The sequence below is a fragment of the Solanum tuberosum genome, unplaced genomic scaffold (genome assembly GCF_000226075.1).
Source record: "Solanum tuberosum cultivar DM 1-3 516 R44 unplaced genomic scaffold, SolTub_3.0 scf00052, whole genome shotgun sequence".
NCBI lineage: Eukaryota > Viridiplantae > Streptophyta > Magnoliopsida > Solanales > Solanaceae > Solanum > Solanum tuberosum.
The window spans coordinates 989,947-1,010,966 of NW_006238977.1; the positions used below are offsets into that span (position 1 = coordinate 989,947).

The window sequence follows — 21,020 nt, forward strand, 5'->3', positions numbered from 1 at the left end:
ATACATAACAAACTAAATATTGACATTTTGAAATTTTTCCCATAATTGTATTCTTGCAAAATCAAAACAAATAAGAAATACATAAAATCAAATACATAACAAACTAAAATATTGATATTTTAAATAAATATTAAAAGTGTAACTAAGTAGTCCTATTAAATGTCAAAATATTAATATTTTGAAAAAATTTCTATTAAAAATAACCCAATAACAATTTTTTCAATTCGATTTATGATAGGTTGAAAATTTTTTTACAATAAAAATCATTGAAAACGTAGGATTGCAAAGTGGTGTGACAAGCCCTAAAAACTAGCAGGTGAGCCCACATGTTAAAGCAAGGAAAGAGCACAACATTTTCATATGAAATTGAATTTGTGAGGTTTGTTTGTTCGTTTGTTGTTTACATGAATCTCCGGCAATGAATAGGGCGGCGTTAATCAGCTCTCAGGTGAACCCTATTCACATAAGGGCCTCTCTTTTTCATTCTTCCCCAATCTTGGAACGCAGAAGACGCACTCATTGGGATTCTGTAAGAGTCTCTCTCTCTATTCTATGTGCAACAAGTTTGTATTTTGTAAACAACAAGCCAATTTTCATTTCTATTCTATATTTTCATCAAGTTTGCTCCTTTTTCTTGTTGTGCAGGGAAAAAGTGCCAATAAAGGCTCATCAAGGGTAAATACGCTATGTTGCTTCAATCACATTTTTTATTTACCCTAAAATTTGTGTTTTCCTTCAGATTATGACTAGTGGAATTACATTTAACCTTGCATAATAGCTATCTCCCTTTGGTTTGGTTAGGTTAATGAGTTGTTTGAAGTTTTTTTTTTTTTTTTTTTTTTAAGCTGTTTAAGTTTTATTTCTTCTTGACATGGAATTCAGCAAAATCCCCATGATAAACTAGCAAAAGCTTGTGTATTTTTAAACAAATTGGTAAAAACTTAGAAATATACTGTAAAAAAAAAAAAAAAATCCAGAATGCTTACTTTCTGTTTTAACTTGTTAGTGTTTCATGCATCACACAGATTCTTGAGTAGTTTAACATTCTGCGGTTAGCATGGATGGTTACTTGAGCATTTTGTGTATCTGAATTTTGGAGCCATCTCTGATTCATGTTTAACCTTGGAACTGTTGAACTATTAGTAATTTACAATAAATTATTTTATTTGTCTTTTCTTCTCATTGTAAAACAACAACATACTCCGTGTAATCTTGCAAGTGCGGTTTGGGGAGGGTAGTGTGTACACAACCCTACCCCTGCCTTGTGAATATATAGAGGTTGTTTCCCATATAGCTTCAACTCAACTAGCGCATATCAAAAATCAAGTGTGTAAGCAAATACAAGGACCCTATTTATAAACACTACAATACAATCCTTTACCAAATAGGATAATATTTTTTTTTTTATAAGATAAGTGGTATTAATAACAGCATCAGGAAGATGCAAAATTTACAAGATATGGCATTTGAGCTTACAAAAAAATCTCTGGCTAACTATACAAACTATCTAACCAGAGCTAATGAGTTAGTAAAATCCTGAAGTTGTTCTGCATTAACAGCAGGATACAAGTTGGTCCAACTAAACAAATTTTCAGTGCACCTAGTCTTCAAAATGCCTAAAGCAGTTGACTCTCCATCAAAACATCTCTTGTTCCTCTCTAACCAAATACACCAAAAAATACAAGCAGGTATCATAATCCAGATCTTCTTGATGGCTTTGTCAACTTTCCATAGACTCCAACTCTCATATTCATTCTTAACAGTGAGGGGTGTGGTCCAAATGCCAGAGAGACAAAAAAACATGCTCCATAATTCTGAGGCCACCTCACAATGAAGAAGAAGGTGTCTGGGGTTTCAGCCTCTTTTTTTGCACATATAGCATCTGTTTGGGAATTGGATTTTTCTTTTCTTTATGTTGTCTTGGGTGAGACATGCCTCATATAGAGCTATCCAGGTAAAAAAAACTACCTTAGGTGGTAGCTTGGTCCTCCAAATGAGTTTCCATGGCCAGTTAGCTATCACGGAGTTTCTAGAGCACAACTGTTGATACCCTTCCTTGACAGTATAAACTCCTTTCTGGTGTCCCTATTTGAGCTTATCAGCTGCCTGAAGATTATGTGACAGTGTTGTAGTCTAGCAAGAAGGTCTACCAGATCATTCACTTCCCAATCGTGCATATTCCTTCTAAATCTCAGATCCCAATTGATCCCTTCTCTATTAGCAGCAATAACAGAATTGGGATCTTGAGCAATTCTAAACAGATCTGGGAAATCCTCCTGAAGAGTGGTATTTCCAAGCCATTTGTCAGTCCAAAATTTTAGGAGTACACCATTGCCTAATTCAAAGTAAGCGTTCTGATCAAATGTATCCCACAACATCCTAATACTCTTCCACAGTCCCACTCCGTAAGGAAGTGTGGTAATATTTGAGCACCATTGATTCAGCCTTCCATGCTTAGCTATGATGACCTCTTTCCAGAGCCCTGCGTCTTCCAAGTAGTATCTCCAAAGCCACTTCATCATCATACTATTGTTGTGGGTTGCAAGGTTCTTAATGCCAAGACCTCCTTGGTATTTTGGTTGTGTGACCTTCTCCCATTTGATGAGATGAAATTTGTGTTTCTCCCTGTTGCCTTTCCAGAGGAAGTCCCTTCTTATCTTGTCAATCTGTTCTATAACCTCACTTGGCATTGGGAGCAAGGCCATACAATAAGTAGGTAAACTGTCTAGAACACTATTGATAAGTGTTACTCTACCACCAAAGGAGAGGTATTGCATTTGCCATGTTGCCAACCTCTTCTCAAACTTTCCAATAACCCCTGTCCAAATTTCAGTGGATTTATGCTGAGCACCCAAAGGAAGACCCAAATAAGTGGAAGGAAATGAGCCAATGTTGCAGCCCATGATATCAGCCAGCTCCTCCAGATTTAAAACTTCATTAACTGGGTAGATAGTGCTCTTTTGCATATTCATGTGTAAACCTGAAATAGCTTCAAAAATAAACAAAGTTAGATTAAGCTGCATCACTTGTGATCTTTCAGCACCACAGAAAATCAATGTATCATCTGCATAGAGCAGATGCGATACATTAGCTTGAGATGTCGGATCTCTTCCTATCTTAAATGGCTCAATCCAATGCAAAGAACTTGCTTTCTGAATCATTTTGCTGAGGCCTTCCATTGCCAAGATGAATAAGAATGGTGAAATAGGATCACCCTGTCTAATCCCTCTTTGGGGAGGGAAGAAACCCACAGGTGATCTATTCACCAAGATAGAATACTTGACTGTTGTGATACTGAATTTCATCCATCTTTCACCAAACCCCATTTGCCTCAGGAGAGTAAGTAAGTATGACCAGCTTACTTTGTCAAAAGCTTTCTCAATGTCTAGCTTCACTAGCAACCCTGGTTCTCCACTCTTTATTTTCCAATCTAGAGCTTCATTAGCAATGAGGGCTGCATCTGATATTTGCCTTCCTCGAACAAATGCATTTTGGCTTCCAGAAACCAATTTTCCAATCACTGTTTTGAGCCTGTTTGCCAGAAGCTTTGATGTTATCTTGTAAATGCTGCTAATAAGGCTGATTGGTCTATAATCTCTGAGCTCAATTGCCCCTTTCTTTTTAGGAATCAAGGATATGAAAGTGGCATTTACAGATTTGACCATGTGGCAGTGTTGGTGGTAGTGTCTCAAAGCTTTGATGATCTCGTACTTGATAATCTCCCAGGCATGTTGGAAAAATGCCATGGTAAAACCATCCGGCCCCGGAGCCTTATCAGGAGCACAACTTTTAATAACTGAGAAGATCTCTTCCTCTTCAAACTCCCTTTCCAGCCAAGTACTTTCTGCTTCAGAGATTCTAGCTAAATTCTCAAATCTAGCCGATGGTCTCCATGGTTCATTTTCTGTATACAGATGCTGATAGTAGCTCAAAATTTCCTCCTTGATCTCTCTTTTATCCTCAATTACATGCTCCGCTATTTTTAGCTTATCAATACAATTGTACCTTCTATTAGCATTAGCCACGCTCTGAAAGTACTTAGTGTTCCTGTCCCCATCCTTAAGCAATAAACATCTTGACTTTTGTCTCCATGAAACCTCCTCAATCTTTGCTAATTGTTCTAAATGTGTCTGCAAGTTAATCATTTGAGCATTTTCAGCCTCGGAAAGGATTCTGCCTTCAGAAGATTGTTCTAGATTAGTGAGGTCATTCAAAGCCTGGCTTCTTTGTTCTTCCAACTTCCCAAATACCTCCTTATTCCAAGTAGAGATATCCTTTTTTAGATATTTCAACTTTTGTACTAGAACGAAATCAGGATTGCCCTCTACTTCATAGCTACTCCACCAGTTTTTAACTGAATCAAGGAACCCCTCAGCCTGTAACCACATGTTTCAAACTTGAAGTAGGATGAGCTAGAGTCCCATTCCCCACATTCAAGCATCAAAGGTTTGTGGTCAGATATTACTCTAGGAAGGGCCACTTGCTTTATTGTCTTAAAACTGTCATTCCACTCTGATGAGATCAAGAATCTATCAATTCTCGATGCCTGCAAAAGCCCAGTTCCTCTTGACCATGTATATTGCGCTCCTCGCAGAGGTAAATCCATGAGTCCTAAATCTAGTATGGTTTCTGAGAAGTTCTCCATAGCTCTAGTCCTTCTATGACAGTTGAATTTTTCGTAGTCAAATCTGCACACATTGAAATCTCCTCCCAACACCCATTGACCATCCCAAGTGCCCCTAATCGAGGCTAGTTCATACCAAAGATCCTCCTTTTCGCTGTTTGTATGTGGTCCATACAATCCTGTATAGCACCATCTGAATTGTTCCTGGATACTCTCTAAAATTACAGAGACTGAGTAGGTTCCTGGTTCAATGTTGACACTTTTCCAGAACCTTTTATCCCACAAAATTATGATTCCCCCTCTGGTACCGTTTGCTTGTAATTCTGCCCAGCTGGCCCATCTATTCCCCCAAAGAGAATTGACTAGTTGTTGTGACCAATCCTCAATTTTAGTTTCTTGAAGACAAACTATGTCAGCCTTCCACTTCATTAATAGAGACTTAATGGTACTCCGCTTCCTACTGTCATTCAGACCCCTGACATTCCAACTGAGAATTTTTGTTCTCATCTGGATTGTGCTTTGTGACTCCTACCCCTCACCTTGATTGGTTCAACATCTTGAATTAAACCCGAAGATAACCTTTTTAATTCAGTTGCCCCTTTTTTCTTCTTCATCTTCGAGTCACCTTCTGATGATGAAACCCTCTGTTTAGCCTGATCTTGTCTTCGTTGATCCATTCTGAGAATCATGCCCAGTAATTCATGCTCAAATCCGATAGCATTGACGCCGAAAGCTTTGCAAGCCTTAACCATGACTAACTTTGTCCATTTAGAAGTAGAGATGACTGAAGGAGTATGTATAACCTGCTGACCAGGGATACCTTCACCATGCCAAGGAAGAAGAAGATGATCATTATTACGGGAGATGGATGACTGATCTGAGTCGGTAGCAGCATCAATTAGACATGTAATTTGCTTTGGAATTTCAAGAGATTGATCTTGAAAGTCATGCAAAGATAAAGAATAAGTACTCCCCTCGTCTCCTTCGTCATCCGCTTCACAGTTGCTATGGCAGTCAAAGTCCTCATTATCGAACACCACTCGCTGTCGTTATAAGGCTTGTAGTTCAAAGGTAATCGGGTCTAGAAACTCCCGAGCAGGAGAACATCGTGAGTTAAAAATACAAGGATCCTGGGCCCTGGGTGTCCAAGTATTTTTCCTCTTATTATTTCTTTTATCCTGATTTGGGCCTCTTTTGAAAAAAGCCTTACCTTTATTTCCTGATAGCCCAGCTTTAGAGTTAAAGTCAGCCCTTTTTCTTATTCCATTGATATTAGGGTTTGGCCCCACTATTTGATTAGCTGGCAAATTTGAATCAACTGTCAAGGGCACGTGCTGTGCCAGAGGTCTGACCACTGTGTTGACTTCTGCTTTCCTTGAAAACCCCGCCTCTTCTTCACCGACCTTCCTTTTTCCTTTCCGGTCAGCTTCTTCACCGGCGTCCCATATTTTTGTGTGAGCATCAGGAATCACCCAAATTTCATAGCTTAAATCAGCAACTTTTAACTCCAATTTACATGGTAGGTTTCTGTTTTTGTCCTTGATACAGATTCTCGCCCAAAGTAAATTGGATCTTTTCTTTGTGTCTTCATCAATATCAACATAACCACCACATAGTTCGCCGATCTTTTGGAATGAACTTTTAGACCAAGCATGTAATGGGATTCCGAAGGCTTTGATCCATCGATCTCCCAATGGTAGCACCTTCGTGTCCAGATCAACTAGTGGAGACCACCAGTCCAACGATAGTCTCCGGCCATTCCAAAACCAATCGCCCGCCTTGACTCTGGCTGCTTCTTGCCGTGATGGCATTTCAAAGAGAAAAAGGTTGTGTGAAATCGGAGAAACCTTTAAGCCTGCTGTCATCTTCCACCTTTTGCAGAACCACTTCTGAATGGTATCATAATGTGGGTTATTGTGAAAGGAATCATTGAATCTACCGACCAAGCATTTGTCGAGAAAATTGCGATTATCTGATGCAGTTGCTGGTATTGCCTGGTTGGGTCTGCTAGACTCTATTGTCGGCCACTTCTCCATCTTGGAGACTTCACAAAAGGATCTTGCTTGAGAGTTAGGGCTCCATCTCTCTGATTGCATAGGAGGTCTCCATAAAAATCTCAAGATTTTATTCGCGATGTCTTCCCATCCTCCATTGTCTACGATCTCTGGTATAATGACAGATGATTTCTTATCTCCCAACCATGCTTCAATTCTAACAAATCTGCCATAACTGTTAAAGTTCTGGTAGACCCTGAAAATATAAGCTTCGATTTTCCTTCCCCACCTTCTGCATAGCTTCCCTTCACCCTTGGAAGCTTCCTTCATGGCTCCACACACCCACCTTAAATTGTTTTCATCGATTCGAATTCTTCCAACGAACCTCCTGCTGCGTTCGCATAGCTTAAACCATCTTACCCGATCTTCACTGATGTCTATAAATTCAAAAGATTTCTCACCAGCAGTAAAAAAAGTTCTCCCCTCCATCTTGGAGCAGAGAGAAAGAAAAGAGAAGAGAGAGAAAGAGGAGAAGAAGAAGGGAAGATTCCGATGATCAAAGGATCACCGGAGAGGAGTTCTCCCCTCCATCATGGAGCGGAGAGAGAGAGAGAAGAGAGAGAAAGAGAGAGATAACGTTGTGTTCTCTTTGGATATTATATACTATTCATATACCTATTCCTATTCTAACACTACCCTAATACACGACCTCCAAATCTTTCTATTTAGGGTCATGTCCTCGATGAGCTGCAAGTTTGTCTTATCTTGTCTAATCACATCTCCCCAAAATTTCTTCAACTACCTCTACCTCTCTTCATACCTACCAAAGTCAACTTTTCACACCTTCTGTTGGGGCATCTCTGCATCTCTTCACGTGTCCAAACCATCTCAGTCTCGCTTCCCTCATCTCGTCACCACGGAGGCAACTCCTACCTTATCTCAGATTAGTGTTGTTAAAAGCGCTGAAGCGCCCGCTATAAGTGAGAAGCAAGGTGAAGCGACAGATCATTTTGTCCCAATGTCAAAATGCATAGTAAAGGTCTTCTTAGCAGTGTTCTGTCTACATGATGTTTTGCTACTAAGTAGCTTTCGCAATCATCCTAGTACACAAAACCTAAAAATCAGCTACATGACATAAAACTTTCTTTTGTACTAGACTAAAGAGGATGGCAATAATACTCTTCCCTGCTGCTTGCGTTGACTCTTGGCTTTAGGTAACATAGTTTTCAGGGTGGGGTTTACCTAAGTCTAATAAATTAGTTTCAGGGTGGGGTTTACCAAAGTCTAATAAATCTTTAGGCTGCTGTCTTAATGGGAATATAGGCTTTGAGTTGATTGGAACTCAGATTGAAAATGATAGTGTGTTTCTGGATGTCAAACGCAGATCTGTTCATGTTACTCACTGTCAAAAAAATTGTGCTCATCTTGTGATTAAACTGTGCAACATGGGCTCATTCTGTTGGAATCGCAGAGTTTCAGCCTATATGATGCAGTTTTTCTGGGTGTGTAGAAGCTAGAAAGATTTTTTTGGTGTTGAATGATGTTTGCTTATGTAAGTTAAGGATGTTCATGATCCGGTTTGGGTTAGTTTTTGGTTAAAACCAAAATCAAACCAATTTAGTCGGTTTTTTAATTATTAAAACCAAAACCAAATATAATTCATATTCATTGGTTTGGTTCGGGGGTGTAAGAAACACAATGATATTTCACTCTTTCATTTTTTTCCTACAATTAAAAAAGAATTTTTCATCCCTTCCACCTATAATCCGTTATTAACGTTTTATTGTGGTAGCTATAATTTTCTTGGATTATGGAGAAAATATCTTAAGATCTATTAGCTTTAATCAAGTGAATAAAGTTGATAAGAAATATATAGAGATATAGAGGCAAATCTCATTGTTGTTTCTTTGAATAGATAAGTTTGGATTCACGACTTTGTTAAGGAATGAGCTTAAGGTGTAAAGTTCATTAGCCTATTAGAGATAAATAAATTTTCATGAAAAACTATGCTAAGTATTTAAAGTTATTTATAAAAATTAATATATTGTACTCCCTTTGTTTCAATTTGTTTGTTTGGTTTTGTCTTGTCACGAAGTTAAGAAAGCACCAGCGAAAGCAAGGAGTTTGCCTTCTGGGTCGAGCTCGTCGCACCGGGCTTGCCTAGTGTGGGTTACCTCTCCTATTTGGTGTGCGAGCTATTGCATAGGAGCGGGGGTTTTACCCTGTGTGCACCCAAAGGGTAGCGGCTGCGGGTTTCCCTCGTCTTAAAAAAAAAAAAAAGATTTTTGAATTTTGTAGTCTCAAACTAAAGATATGTAGAATGTACCAAAATTTCAATCTTTGATTTCATGTCATGTGGAAAATTGAAATTAAGGGGATGCCTTTGGGAGGCAAAAGCAAATCCACAGGCATCTTGAATGGGGTGATTGAAAAATGTGAAGAAAGGTTGGTGAATCGGAAGAGCCATTACCTTTCTTTAGGTAAAAAATTAACACTCATCAATAGTGTTTTGGACTCTATGCCTACCTATATGATGTCTCTTTTCCCTATTCCTGATGGTGTCATTTATAGAGTAGATGCTTTGAGAAGAAATTTCATGTGGGAAGGAAATAGTGAATCCAGGAAATTCCACTTGGTCAAGTGGGATACTCTTATTAAGAGTAAACAGGCAGGGGTATGGGGCTAAGGAATTTAAAAATCTAGAACCAATGTCTTATGATGAAGTGGCTGTGGAGATTTGCCTCCACTGAGCAAGCACTGTGGGAAGAAGTAATACAGGCCAAATGTGAAATGGAGGATCACTGGATAACTGAAATGGTCACTAGCACTTATGAATCAAGCCTTTGGAGAGCCATCAGAAACCTTTTGGCCAAAGTTCAGAGGAAACTGTAGTATTAAATTGGGTAATAGTCGGAAGACCTCTTTTTGGGAAGATATATGGCTATAACAAGGATCTTTAAAAGCTTTGTTCCCGAATATTTTCACCCTAAGCCAGCAGCAAAGGGCCACTGTGGCAGAGAATGGTCAAACCAAGGGTGGAATTTGAGTTTTAGGAGATCCACAGGTTGGTGGAGTTTTACAATGTCTTGTGGTAGTTCAAAGGAACTACTGATGCACATATTAATTTGGGATGGCAGGATCACAAATTAAGACAATTTTAGTGTCAAAAGAACCTACAAGAAGTTTAATCCTTGTAACAGTCAGAGGAATGGGTGGCCATGGAAGCTGATATGGAAAACTAAAATCCCCTATGAAGTGTCTTGTTTTACTTGGTTTCTTGCTAAGAAGACAGTTTTGACCCAGGAAAACCCTATGAAGAGAAATATTCAACTGAGTTCTAGGTGCTTCCTATGTGGTGAAGAAGTAAAGACTATCACCCATCTTTTCCTTCACTGTAGGACAACCAACATTTTGTGGAATGCCTTCATCAACCTGAAGGGCATGAACTGGGTTATGCCTAGGAGAGTTACCCAGACTTTGAGGATATGGAGCAGTTATGCAAGCATTACGGGGCATAAAGAGAGATGGAAAATCATTCCGGCTTGCATTTGGTGGTCTGTGTGGAAAGAAAGAAATCTCAGATGCTTCCAAGCCAAGAGTAATTCCATCTAGAAGATTAAGATGAACTGCTTAGTTTTGTTTCTTTTTTGGTGTAAATAGGAGTACGTAGAATATTTAGAATCAGTTACAGGTGTTTTAGGTTCCTTGTAAATTTTGCTTTAGGATTGAAGATCTTCCTTCTACTCTTCACAATTGTAATTAGGAACCTGTTACATGTTATGGCAGGTTCTGATTTTTTGGAATAGAAAACAACAACCTTCTTTAAAAAAAAAAAACTGAAATTAAAGAGGTGTCAAAAAATGGAAGGGACCTTTATGAAACGGACTAAAAAGGAAAGTAAGACAAACAAATTAAAATGGAAGGAGTACATATATAATTATAAAAATTGTTTATATAATTTATTGGTTGGTCTGATTTTTTCTTTGCTTTGTTTTTTTAATAAAACCAAAGTAAATATTATCGGTTTCTTGAAGCATAAATTTAAACAAAGCCAAAACCAAGTAAAAAATAGTTTATTTAATCATTTTGGTTTGATTTTTGGTTTGGATCGGTTTACGGTTTTTAACCAAACCGTGAACACCCCTAGTTTTAGTCTATAGATTTTATGAGGTCAGACTGAATCTTCCCATAATTGCAGTGTGGTTAAATTTATATATTGCTATATGGGAGTGTTAGCAAAAGTTATTGGTTCTGATACAATAAAAATAGTCTTGGTCCCAAACTAGTTTGCTGTGTTACACGAATTTCAATATCCATTCTGTTTCATCTGGATCAGTTTCATCCCAATACTCAATAATTTGTCTTCTAAAACAAGTTTCTTACAATTTCTTTTTCAATTTTTTTGTCTTCTAAGACAAGTACAAGTCGCGTTTCTGATAAGCATACAAAATCCTACTCGGCCAGCATTCTATTTTAGTTACAGAGATATGCTTCATTTTATGATGTTTTAGGTGAATTGTTATATTGATTGCCATCTATTGTTGCAGAAATCATTCTTCTCCAGAAGATATAGGAAGCTTAACTCAAGGCAGGCACTGTTTGAGAGTGTGAATGGATTTGCTGAACAGTTTTTCCAGGTCATTCATGAGCCAAAATAGATTATTTATTGCTGAATTCACGGTCCTTTAAAATGCTTCTAGTGATATAAATGTTTTTTTTTTCTTTCTAATTTTTCTAACTTATAGAATGGTCAGTGGAACTTTTTATATGCTAAAATATATTCTTGCATGTGCTTTGTGAGTGTCTATGGAAGGTCTATTTGGAGGGGAAAAAAGGAAAGATATAGATTAGTTACTGAGTTCGGCAGTTTCAGATGGTTCTCTACAATGAAGCTGTGATAAGTTTGACAATGGCTTGGGCTGGACTTATAGGCATTTGGCTCTTAACATAGGCCAGATCATGTTTACCCTTGGGTTACTTTTCAAATGGTCAGTATGAAATGCTTCTTTCTCTTTTTTGTTCCCGCCTGCCGAGGACCTATGTTTCAAAACAGAAAATATTATCATCTCATCCATTGACTTATTTTGCATGACTAGATGTGGGTGTGTGGAGCCATGAAGGAAGCTTCCAAGGGTGAAGGGAAGCTATGCAGAAGGTGGGGAAGGAAAATCGAAGCTTATATTTTCAGGGTCTACCAGAACTTTAACAGTTATGGCAGATTTGTTAGAATTGAAGCATGGTTGGGAGATAAGAAATCATCTGTCATTATACCAGAGATCGTAGACAATGGAGGATGGGAAGACATCGCGAATAAAATCTTGAGATTTTTATGGAGACCTCCTATGCAATCAGAGAGATGGAGCCCTAACTCTCAAGCAAGATCCTTTTGTGAAGTCTCCAAGATGGAGAAGTGGCCAACAATAGAGTCTAGCAGACCCAACCAGGCAATACCAGCAACTGCATCAGATAATCGCAATTTTCTCGACAAATGCTTGGTCGGTAGATTCAATGATTCCTTTCACAATAACCCACATTATGATACCATTCAGAAGTGGTTCTGCAAAAGGTGGAAGATGACAGCAGGCTTAAAGGTTTCTCCGATTTCACACAACCTTTTTCTCTTTGAAATGCCATCACGGCAAGAAGCAGCCAGAGTCAAGGCGGGCGATTGGTTTTGGAATGGCCGGAGACTATCGTTGGACTGGTGGTCTCCACTAGTTGATCTGGACACGAAGGTGCTACCATTGGGAGATCGATGGATCAAAGCCTTCGGAATCCCATTACATGCTTGGTCTAAAAGTTCATTCCAAAAGATCGGCGAACTATGTGGTGGTTATGTTGATATTGATGAAGACACAAAGAAAAGATCCAATTTACTTTGGGCGAGAATCTGTATCAAGGACAAAAACAGAAACCTACCATGTAAATTGGAGTTAAAAGTTGCTGATTTAAGCTATGAAATTTGGGTGATTCCTGATGCTCACACAAAAATATGGGACGCCGGTGAAGAAGCTGACCGGAAAGGAAAAAGGAAGGTCGGTGAAGAAGAGGCGGGGTTTTCAAGGAAAGCAGAAGTCAACACAGTGGTCAGACCTCTGGCACAGCACGTGCCCTTGACAGTTGATTCAAATTTGCCAGCTAATCAAATAGTGGGGCCAAACCCTAATATCAATGGAATAAGAAAAAGGGCTGACTTTAACTCTACAGCTGGGCCATCAGGATATAAAGGTTTAGACAAAACCTATTACAAAAAAGGCCCAATTAAAAAAGCCCAAAAGGAGTCAAAGCTTTTAAAAGAAAAGACCATCTGGAAAGTGGTGGGCCACAAGCCAAACCCATATTACAACAGATTCAATGCCCTATCTATACCGTCGTTGGTTTCAGAAAAAGATCATCATCAAAGTTCGATGGTCAGTGCTCCATTGATTACAGAATCATGTCAAAACAGTGAAAACTGCCCATCAGAAGCAGACGACGAAGCAGACTCTCATGGAAGGAAACCTCTACTTCTTCGCAATCCAACTCTGAAACTGGATTTGGCTCACGCAAATCAATCAGACTCGGAATTTTCCTCTATTTCGATCAGCGAAGCTCTCCCTTTAACATGGTACGAAGGTGGGTCTGAAGCTCAGTTAATTCAAAAGCCCAATCTAATTGAGACTTCAAAGTGGACTAGAATTAAAATGGTCAAGGCATGCAAAGCTTTCGGGGTCAACGCAACTGGGTTCGAACATGAACTTCTAGATATTATTCTAAGGATGGAGCAAAGGAGGCAGTTCCAAATCCAACAACAAGAACCCAAGCAACAACCTGGAAAAGAGAAGAAGGCCAAAGGAGAAGGGGAGATAAAAAGATTGATATGTGGGATCAATTATGACAAAAAGGGGCAACACAACAATGGAACTGGGGGTAGGAAATACAACTCCGGTTCTGGATGAAACTAAAAATCCTAAGCTGGAACGTAAGGGGGGTAAATGAGAGTAGCAAGAGGAGCACCATCAAATCTCTCATTCAAAAATGGAAAGTCGATGTTTTGTGTTTGCAAGAAACAAAAGTAGAGAATTGGTCTACTACATGGATACAACAAATATGGGGTAATAGGTGGGCTGACTGGGCAACTTTAGAAGCAAGTGGTACTAGGGGTGGAATAATAATAATTTGGGACAAGAGGCAGTGGGTCAAAACAGACACTCTCCAAGGCTCTTATTCCATATCTTGTATGCTAGAGAGCATTCAAGAGGAGTTCAGATGGTGTTTTACAGGTATCTATGGACCTCACACAGATTCGGAAAGGGAAGAGATGTGGCACGAAATTGCTGGAGTTCGGGGGTTATGGGATGGACATTGGGTATTAGGGGGTGATTTCAATGTGTGCAGATTTGAAAGCGAGAAATTAAATTGCTTGAGAAGGACTAGTGCCATGAGATCCTTCTCAGACACCATTCAGGACCTTAACCTGATTGATTTGCCATTACAAGGGGCTCAATTTACATGGTCTAGGGGTGATAATTTTGTGCAAGCATCTAGAATTGATAGATTTCTCATCTCCACCGAGTGGAGTGACTCATTCAAGGATGTAAAACAATCAGCTCTCCCAAAAGTAATCTCTGATCACAAACCTATTCTACTTGAATGCGGAGACTGGGATGTTAGCCCTTCATACTTCAAGTTTGAAAACATGTGGCTTCAATCAGAAGGGTTTCTAGAGAAGCTAGAATATTGGTGGCAGAGCTACAATATAGTGGGCAGGGCGGACTTTGTACTACTTCAGAAACTGAAAAGGTTGAAGAGGGATATAACAAACTGGAACAGAGAAGAATTTGGCAAGGTAGAGACCAGGAAAACCAGAGCTCTAGATGAGCTGGCAGCTTTTGAGCAAGCAGCTGAGAGTAGAGGCCTTCAGCCAACTTTGAGGGCATTCCATCCATCTCAGTTGAGGAAAAGTTTAATCTGGAAGCAACTTTTCAAGAAGAGGAAGTATTGGCAGCTATTCAGTCTTGCGCTCCCGACAAGGCACCAGGGCCAGATGGGTACACAATGGCATTTTATCAGAAATCATGGGACTTCATCAAAGTTGACATACTGGCAGCTATGAACCATTACCATCAACATTGTTGGATGGTTAGATCATGCAATGCCTCCTTCATAGCTCTCATTCCCAAGAAAAAAGGAGCAATAGAACTCAAAGATTATAGGCCAATTAGTTTAATTGGGAGTGTCTACAAGATCATAGCTAAAGTCCTGGCAGAAAGGTTAAAGACAGTTATGGGAAAGCTAGTCTCTAAACACCAGAATGCTTTTCTTAAAGATAGGCAAATCACTGATGCCTCACTGATTGCAAATGAGGTTCTTGATTGGAAAATAAAAAACGGAGGGGCGGGCATCTTATGCAAGTTGGATATAGAGAAGGCCTTTGATCAGTTGAATTGGTCATATCTTCTTTCCATCCTTAGGCAAATGGGGTTCGGTGAAAGATGGATCAATTGGATCAATTTCAACATTTCTACAGTAAAATACTCAATTCTCATCAACAGAAGTCCAGTTGGGTTTTTCTCCCCACAAAGAGGTTTGAGGCAGGGAGATCCACTTTCTCCTTTTCTCTTCATACTTGCAATGGAGGGTTTAAGCAGAATGTTAGATAAAGCCAAGCAATTGCAATGGCTGAATGGTTTTGATGTGGGGAGCATGATCACTACAAACATCTCTCATCTGCTTTATGCAGATGACACTCTGATATTTTGTGAGGCAAACAGGAGTCAAGTTCTCTATTTGAATCTAACCCTTTTGATTTTTGAAGCCCTCTCAGGTTTGCACATCAATATGCTAAAAAGTGTGATCTATCCTGTTAATGAGGTGCTAAACTTGGAAGAATTAGCAGGTATCTTGGGATGTAGTGTGGGTGAATTCCCGGCAACCTATTTGGGGTTGCCATTGGGTGCAAAGTATAAGTCAACAGCTATATGGGGACGAGTTATTGAGAAGTTTGAGAAAAAACTTGCCTCCTGGAAGATGCAGTACCTATCGACAGGGGGCAGACTTACACTGATCAACAGTGTACTTGATAGTATTCCCACATACTATATGCAACTTTTTCCTATTCCTGGCAAAGTGTTGGAACAACTTGACAAGATCAGGAGAGATTTTCTATGGGAAGGGAATAGTGAGAAGCACAAGTATCATCTGGTGGAATGGCCAAAAGTCCTTCTTCCTAAACTACAGGGGGGGTTAGGGATCAAGGATTTGGCGCTGCATAATAAGTGTCTACTTATGAAATGGTTATGGAGATACACACAGGAGGAACATGTTTTATGGAAGGATGTGGTCAGTGCAAAGCATGGGATACAGAGTCATTGGTGCACCAGTCTTTCAAAAGCACCTTATGGGGTCGGAGTCTGGAAACACATATGCAAGCTATGGGAGAAATTTTCTCAGCATAAGCACTTCACAGTGGGGAATGGACTTCATATCAGATTTTGGAAAGACAAATGGCTTCGCAACACAGTTCTGATGGATGATTATCCAAGTCTTTTCAACTTAGCCAGGGATCCAGACTCAACAATTTCTCAAAATAGAGATGGAACAACCTGGAGCATTATGTTTAGAAGGAATATGCAGGATTGGGAGTTTAATGACCTGATCAAACTACTACAGACTCTACAGAGTTTCTCTCTCAACACTCAGGCAACAGATCAGTTCAAATGGGGTACTACAGGAGACGGGAATTACACAGTGAGTGCAGCCTACAAGCAGTCAAGAGCATTTAATGCAGTCACTGACCACTGGCCATGGAAATTAATTTGGAAAATCAAGCTACCGCCCAAGATCGTCTGTTTTTGCTGGACTGCACTATATGAAGCATGCCTAACTCAAGACAACCTCTATAAAAGGAAACGCATCATTGTGAATGGATGCTACTTATGTCAGAAAGCAGCAGAGAGCAATAGGCACCTTTTTCTGCATTGTACTGTTACAGCAAAATTGTGGAACATGTTTTACTCTTTTTTTGGACTCAGTTGGGTCATGCCACATAGTATCAAAGAAGCTTATGAGAGTTGGTGTTGCTGGAAAGTTGACAGCACCATCAAACAGACTTGGAAGATGATACCTGCAGCAATTTTTTGGAGTATTTGGAGGGAAAGGAACAGAAGATGTTTTGAAGGTCTATCAACTCCTTTACATTCTCTCAAAGCGGAATGCCTTATGTGTCTGTACAGTTGGGTTAATTTGTCCTATGTAGATTCCCTGGATAGTTTTTCAAATTTTGTTGGCTCCTTAGTTTTAGCATAATTGTACTTGAGCCAGCAAACCAACTGTTTTTGCTTCTACTTTTGTAACTAATTTGCATCTTCTTGATGCCTTCAATGGAACATTTACTTCATCAAAAAAAAAAAAGTAGTTGGGAAAGACTGTTGTGCTGCTCCATGGGTAATGGGTATATCATTAATGAATAAGCCGAGGTCTTTTATTTGAACATGTAAAGTGCAAGACGACTTTTGAGGGCCAATTCTGCGATTTGCTTGATATGGAATTGAAAAATGTTATTGTTGACTTATTTCCATTCATTGTTATTGCTAACATTGAATAAATTTTAGTACTTTTTGCAATGGAGGTTCCTCTTTTCCAGTTACACTTTCTTCTCGTGTTACTAACAACATTATTCCCTTTCCTAGAAAGAGAGTTTTGAGTTTAAAAGCTTGGAAATTTTTGGCCTTATCAAGTAGCTGCTTACATTGCATTCAGTTTTCGAAGCCTGAATCACTAGACTGTGACTTTATAAGGGATGTTTTACTAAAGAATTATGTTGACACAATTACTTAATTCAAAGGCAAAAGGGTCAAAATGCCGCTCTACTTTTGTCTATTAGCTAAGTTTGTCCCTAGTTACACTTTCTTCTGATAGGGGAGATAGTAGATTTAGTAGATTTTATAGGAAACTTGTTAAGAATACCCATCTGATGTGGCATGTAAATTTCCAATTCATCATTTTTTGGATGATGAATTTTTTGGTGTGAATATAAAGTTAACCTTTTTTCAAAAAGTTTGTCCCTAGTTACACTTTCTTCTGATAGGGGAGATAGTAGATTTAGTAGATTTTATAGGAAACTTGTTAAGAATACCCATCTGATGTGGCATGTAAATTTCCAATTCATCATTTTTTTGGATGATGAATTTTTTGGTGTGAATATAAAGTTAACCTTTTTTCAAAAAGTTTGTCCCTAGTTATACTATAGGGCCAAATATGTCCCTGCCAATACAAAGTATGCAAAACTGCCCCTATTTTGGATGGAATCCCCAAATCAAACAAACATACCCGATTTCCCTTAAATAACCCACTACCCTTTTTAACCCGACCCAACCCACTAAACTAAATAACCCATATCGAATTAAGAAAAAATACCCGGTGTTCCTCACATTCATTCCCCTCTGAAAGAACTAAAATAAATTGTATATATAATGCTGCAGTCTAATTGAAGATTGTTGATACTCATGCTGTTATTGAAGATTGTTGATACTCATGCTGTTTAAAATACCTCTTCAACATGGATTATGACTCCATAACATAATCAAAGAGTAATAAATCTGTGTGTCATCAACTTGCTCAACTGTTAAATTGATAAACTCTACCTTGATGATCAGTTTATGGTTGAAACCTTAATTGTTTATAGTCACTCTTTTTGCTTCCATGTAGAGCGTGTTCTGGATGTAGCAAAAAGCTGGAAGAGATAAATGTTGCATCCCTTAATACGGGAGTTCATTTTTGATACTCCTTACTGCTCAAGTTTTTCTTCTCCTGGAAATCTATCCTCCCTCTCATTTGATAAAAATCCTTCTGTGCTACATTAGGGGTTTGTGGTGGAGGTCTTGGCAATGCACAAGAACAAAGATTGCTATTTCCACCTTGGGTATTGTGGGATACCGAAATTTCATTGCCCGAACTTCCTATATTGATGTGCTTTTAGCCTGAATTATGCAGTGTAGCCAGTCTTCATTACATTCCTGTATGTGGAACTCATAAACAACGAAATCCACTATAATTCTCAAAAAGAAACAAACAACGAAATCCACTATAACCTTACCCTCTGTTGTTTTCCAAAAAAAGAACAATGGTGTTTGAGATGTGATTCTTCAGCTTCTTCGAGGTCCATCACTAGCTTATGGGATCGTGTGTGTTATTTTTCATCTTCACTCCCTTTTCAGTTTTATCGGAAGAAAATTTTTAGAGATTAATATAATTGGGGTATAATTTGATATGGGTTATTTAGTTTAGTGGGTCGAGTCGGATTAAAAAAGAGGAGTGGATTATTTTGGGGGAAGTCGGGTATTTTTGTTTGATTTTGGGGATTCCATCCAAAATAGGGGCATTTTTGTATATTTTGGTAACAACGGGCATATTTGGCCCTATAGTATAACTAGGGACAAATTTAGCTGATAGACAGAAGTAGAGGGCCATATTTTTAACCCCTTTCCCTAATTTCAATTCTGGACTTTGAAGCCTACAGAGTAGTCCAATCCTATATAATTCTTAGCTTTAAAGAAACTTCCACTATAACATTGTTTTTCAGCATTTCAGAGCTGGCAGCATGACTGTGATGAATATGACCCATCTTCAAGCCGAGACAGTTCATGGTTTAGACGAGATTTCAGGGCTAGTGGACACAAAGGGGGAAGATCAAAGAACAAGGGACAAAATCAACACAGTAAGTGCACCTTTTGCAACATAATGCAGTATATAATTTCTAGAGAACTTCACCTTTGTTGGAGTTTGATCTTGTAAAATACAACCATTTTTAGCTCCAAAGTGTCATGTAAAGAGCCTAATTCTCTCTTTGCGTATGTCGTTGGACAAACCAGGCCATTTAGCTATCAGCCTGTGCCTTTTGAGTATTGAGCAATAGCTGATTTTCATCAACTCATTTTCAGGAGTGTTCCAATTCTTGGAGGAGGAGGATATCGAGATAGAGACCTTTTTCCGTTCTACATTTGGTGGAAACAGATACTACCACTGGTCATTTATTAATGAAGAACCACAATGGAGGAACTCATCAAACTACTCTAACAGCCGTCAGTGGAATTGGCGGCATCAGTACTCGGACTATGATGAGTCAACAGACTCTGAGAATTTAGAGTCAGATTTGAGTTCAGAGCGTCTGACTCTTGGATTGAATGCATTTGGCCCTTTGAATCTGGAAGATATTAAGAATGCGTGGGTGTTTAATGAATTGCCAGCTAGAAAAAATTACCTTCTGATTGGCAAAAGTAATGTCTATATCACTGATTGCACATGCTTTACATTTGCAGATATCGTGTGTGTGCACTGAAATGGCATCCTGATCGCCACCAAGGCTCATCTAAGGTATATCTATTTCATTACTATTACATTTTTGATTTGGCGTTTTCCCTTTTCCACCTGCATCCATTGTACTCCACGCGGCTTTTTCTTAAAGCGCATACAACACGTGTTTTCCCTTTTTCATACACGAAATATGTTCAATCATATGCTTAGCTCCCATGAGTTCACACCTATGATTGATTTGCTCCTTTAGCATTTTGAGGGACTGGCTTGGAAGAATCTGTCTTGTGTCTCTTGGTCTGTTATCATGCTTCATTCATTAGGTCTTAGAATTAGCTTCTTTCATCTGACTGATTAGCTGAGCTCCTAGTGCTGGTTAATATATTTTCCCTTGGATTATACAGACATTTGCATACACTATCAAGTCCATGCATCAGATATCAATTCACACATACTATACAGATGAGACAAAAGAAAAGGAATCAAACATTCTATTCCAAGTCAATATTCCATATCTGTTAGCTTCTGCTCAGAGCTTATTATTGCCTCACTTTTCTCATGAAATTCAGATTAGTTTATAGTATCCAAGCTTATCTTTGTCTGTTTCTCTGTAATCCAGCTATATTAGATAACAAGATTTGATTCATTGACAGGTTGTTGCAGAAGAGAAGTTCAAGGCCTGCAGTGCAGCATATCAATGTTTGTGTGATAAACTGGGATTAAGTCAATAATGGAGCAGATAGTGACACATCCTAGATTATTGGATGATGATTACTCAATTACTGAGTCTCCAAGAGGACATGAGATATACTAACCTATATCATCAATAAAAGAGGCCCTTTAATTGTATTTGAAATGGTACTTACACAAATAGGAAGCTATGTCAAATTAGATTATTTGGAAGCATTCACCAAGTGTTTGTAGGAGAGTTATTTTGTTACCCTGATATATTTTGGTTGGCTTTGTCCCTTATTTGGGATAATTTTAGAGACATTCTCTAGGTTTAAATTGGTAACACTAACTTCCTTTGTGATTTATAATAGCACATTTATCTTTTTTATTTTGTCTTTTTGTAACCGTTCTTAACTTATTTACTATGATTTTTTTATTTA

General features: G+C 38.7%; 1 protein-coding gene across 1 annotated transcript; it reads left to right on the forward strand.

Moving 5' to 3' along the window:
• Nucleotides 1-267: 267 nt before the first annotated feature.
• Nucleotides 268-20,971, forward strand: LOC102592763 (uncharacterized). The gene is made up of 7 exons (XM_006343975.2): nucleotides 268-529; nucleotides 646-675; nucleotides 11,166-11,255; nucleotides 19,189-19,315; nucleotides 19,539-19,821; nucleotides 19,917-19,971; nucleotides 20,562-20,971. The coding sequence occupies exons 1-7, from the start codon at nucleotides 419-421 to the stop codon at nucleotides 20,637-20,639; spliced, it is 774 nt and encodes a 257-aa protein (XP_006344037.1). The 5' UTR covers nucleotides 268-418; the 3' UTR covers nucleotides 20,640-20,971.
• Nucleotides 20,972-21,020: the final 49 nt, after the last annotated feature.

Bases quoted from the DNA above. Each gene is read 5' to 3' on its own strand.
- LOC102592763 (XM_006343975.2), top strand. From the start codon at position 419: ATGAATAGGGCGGCGTTAATCAGCTCTCAGGTGAACCCTATTCACATA. The intron at 530-645 runs GTAAGAGTCTCT...CTTGTTGTGCAG, and splicing joins GACGCACTCATTGGGATTCT to GGAAAAAGTGCCAATAAAGG. The intron at 676-11,165 runs GTAAATACGCTA...CTATTGTTGCAG, and splicing joins CCAATAAAGGCTCATCAAGG to AAATCATTCTTCTCCAGAAG.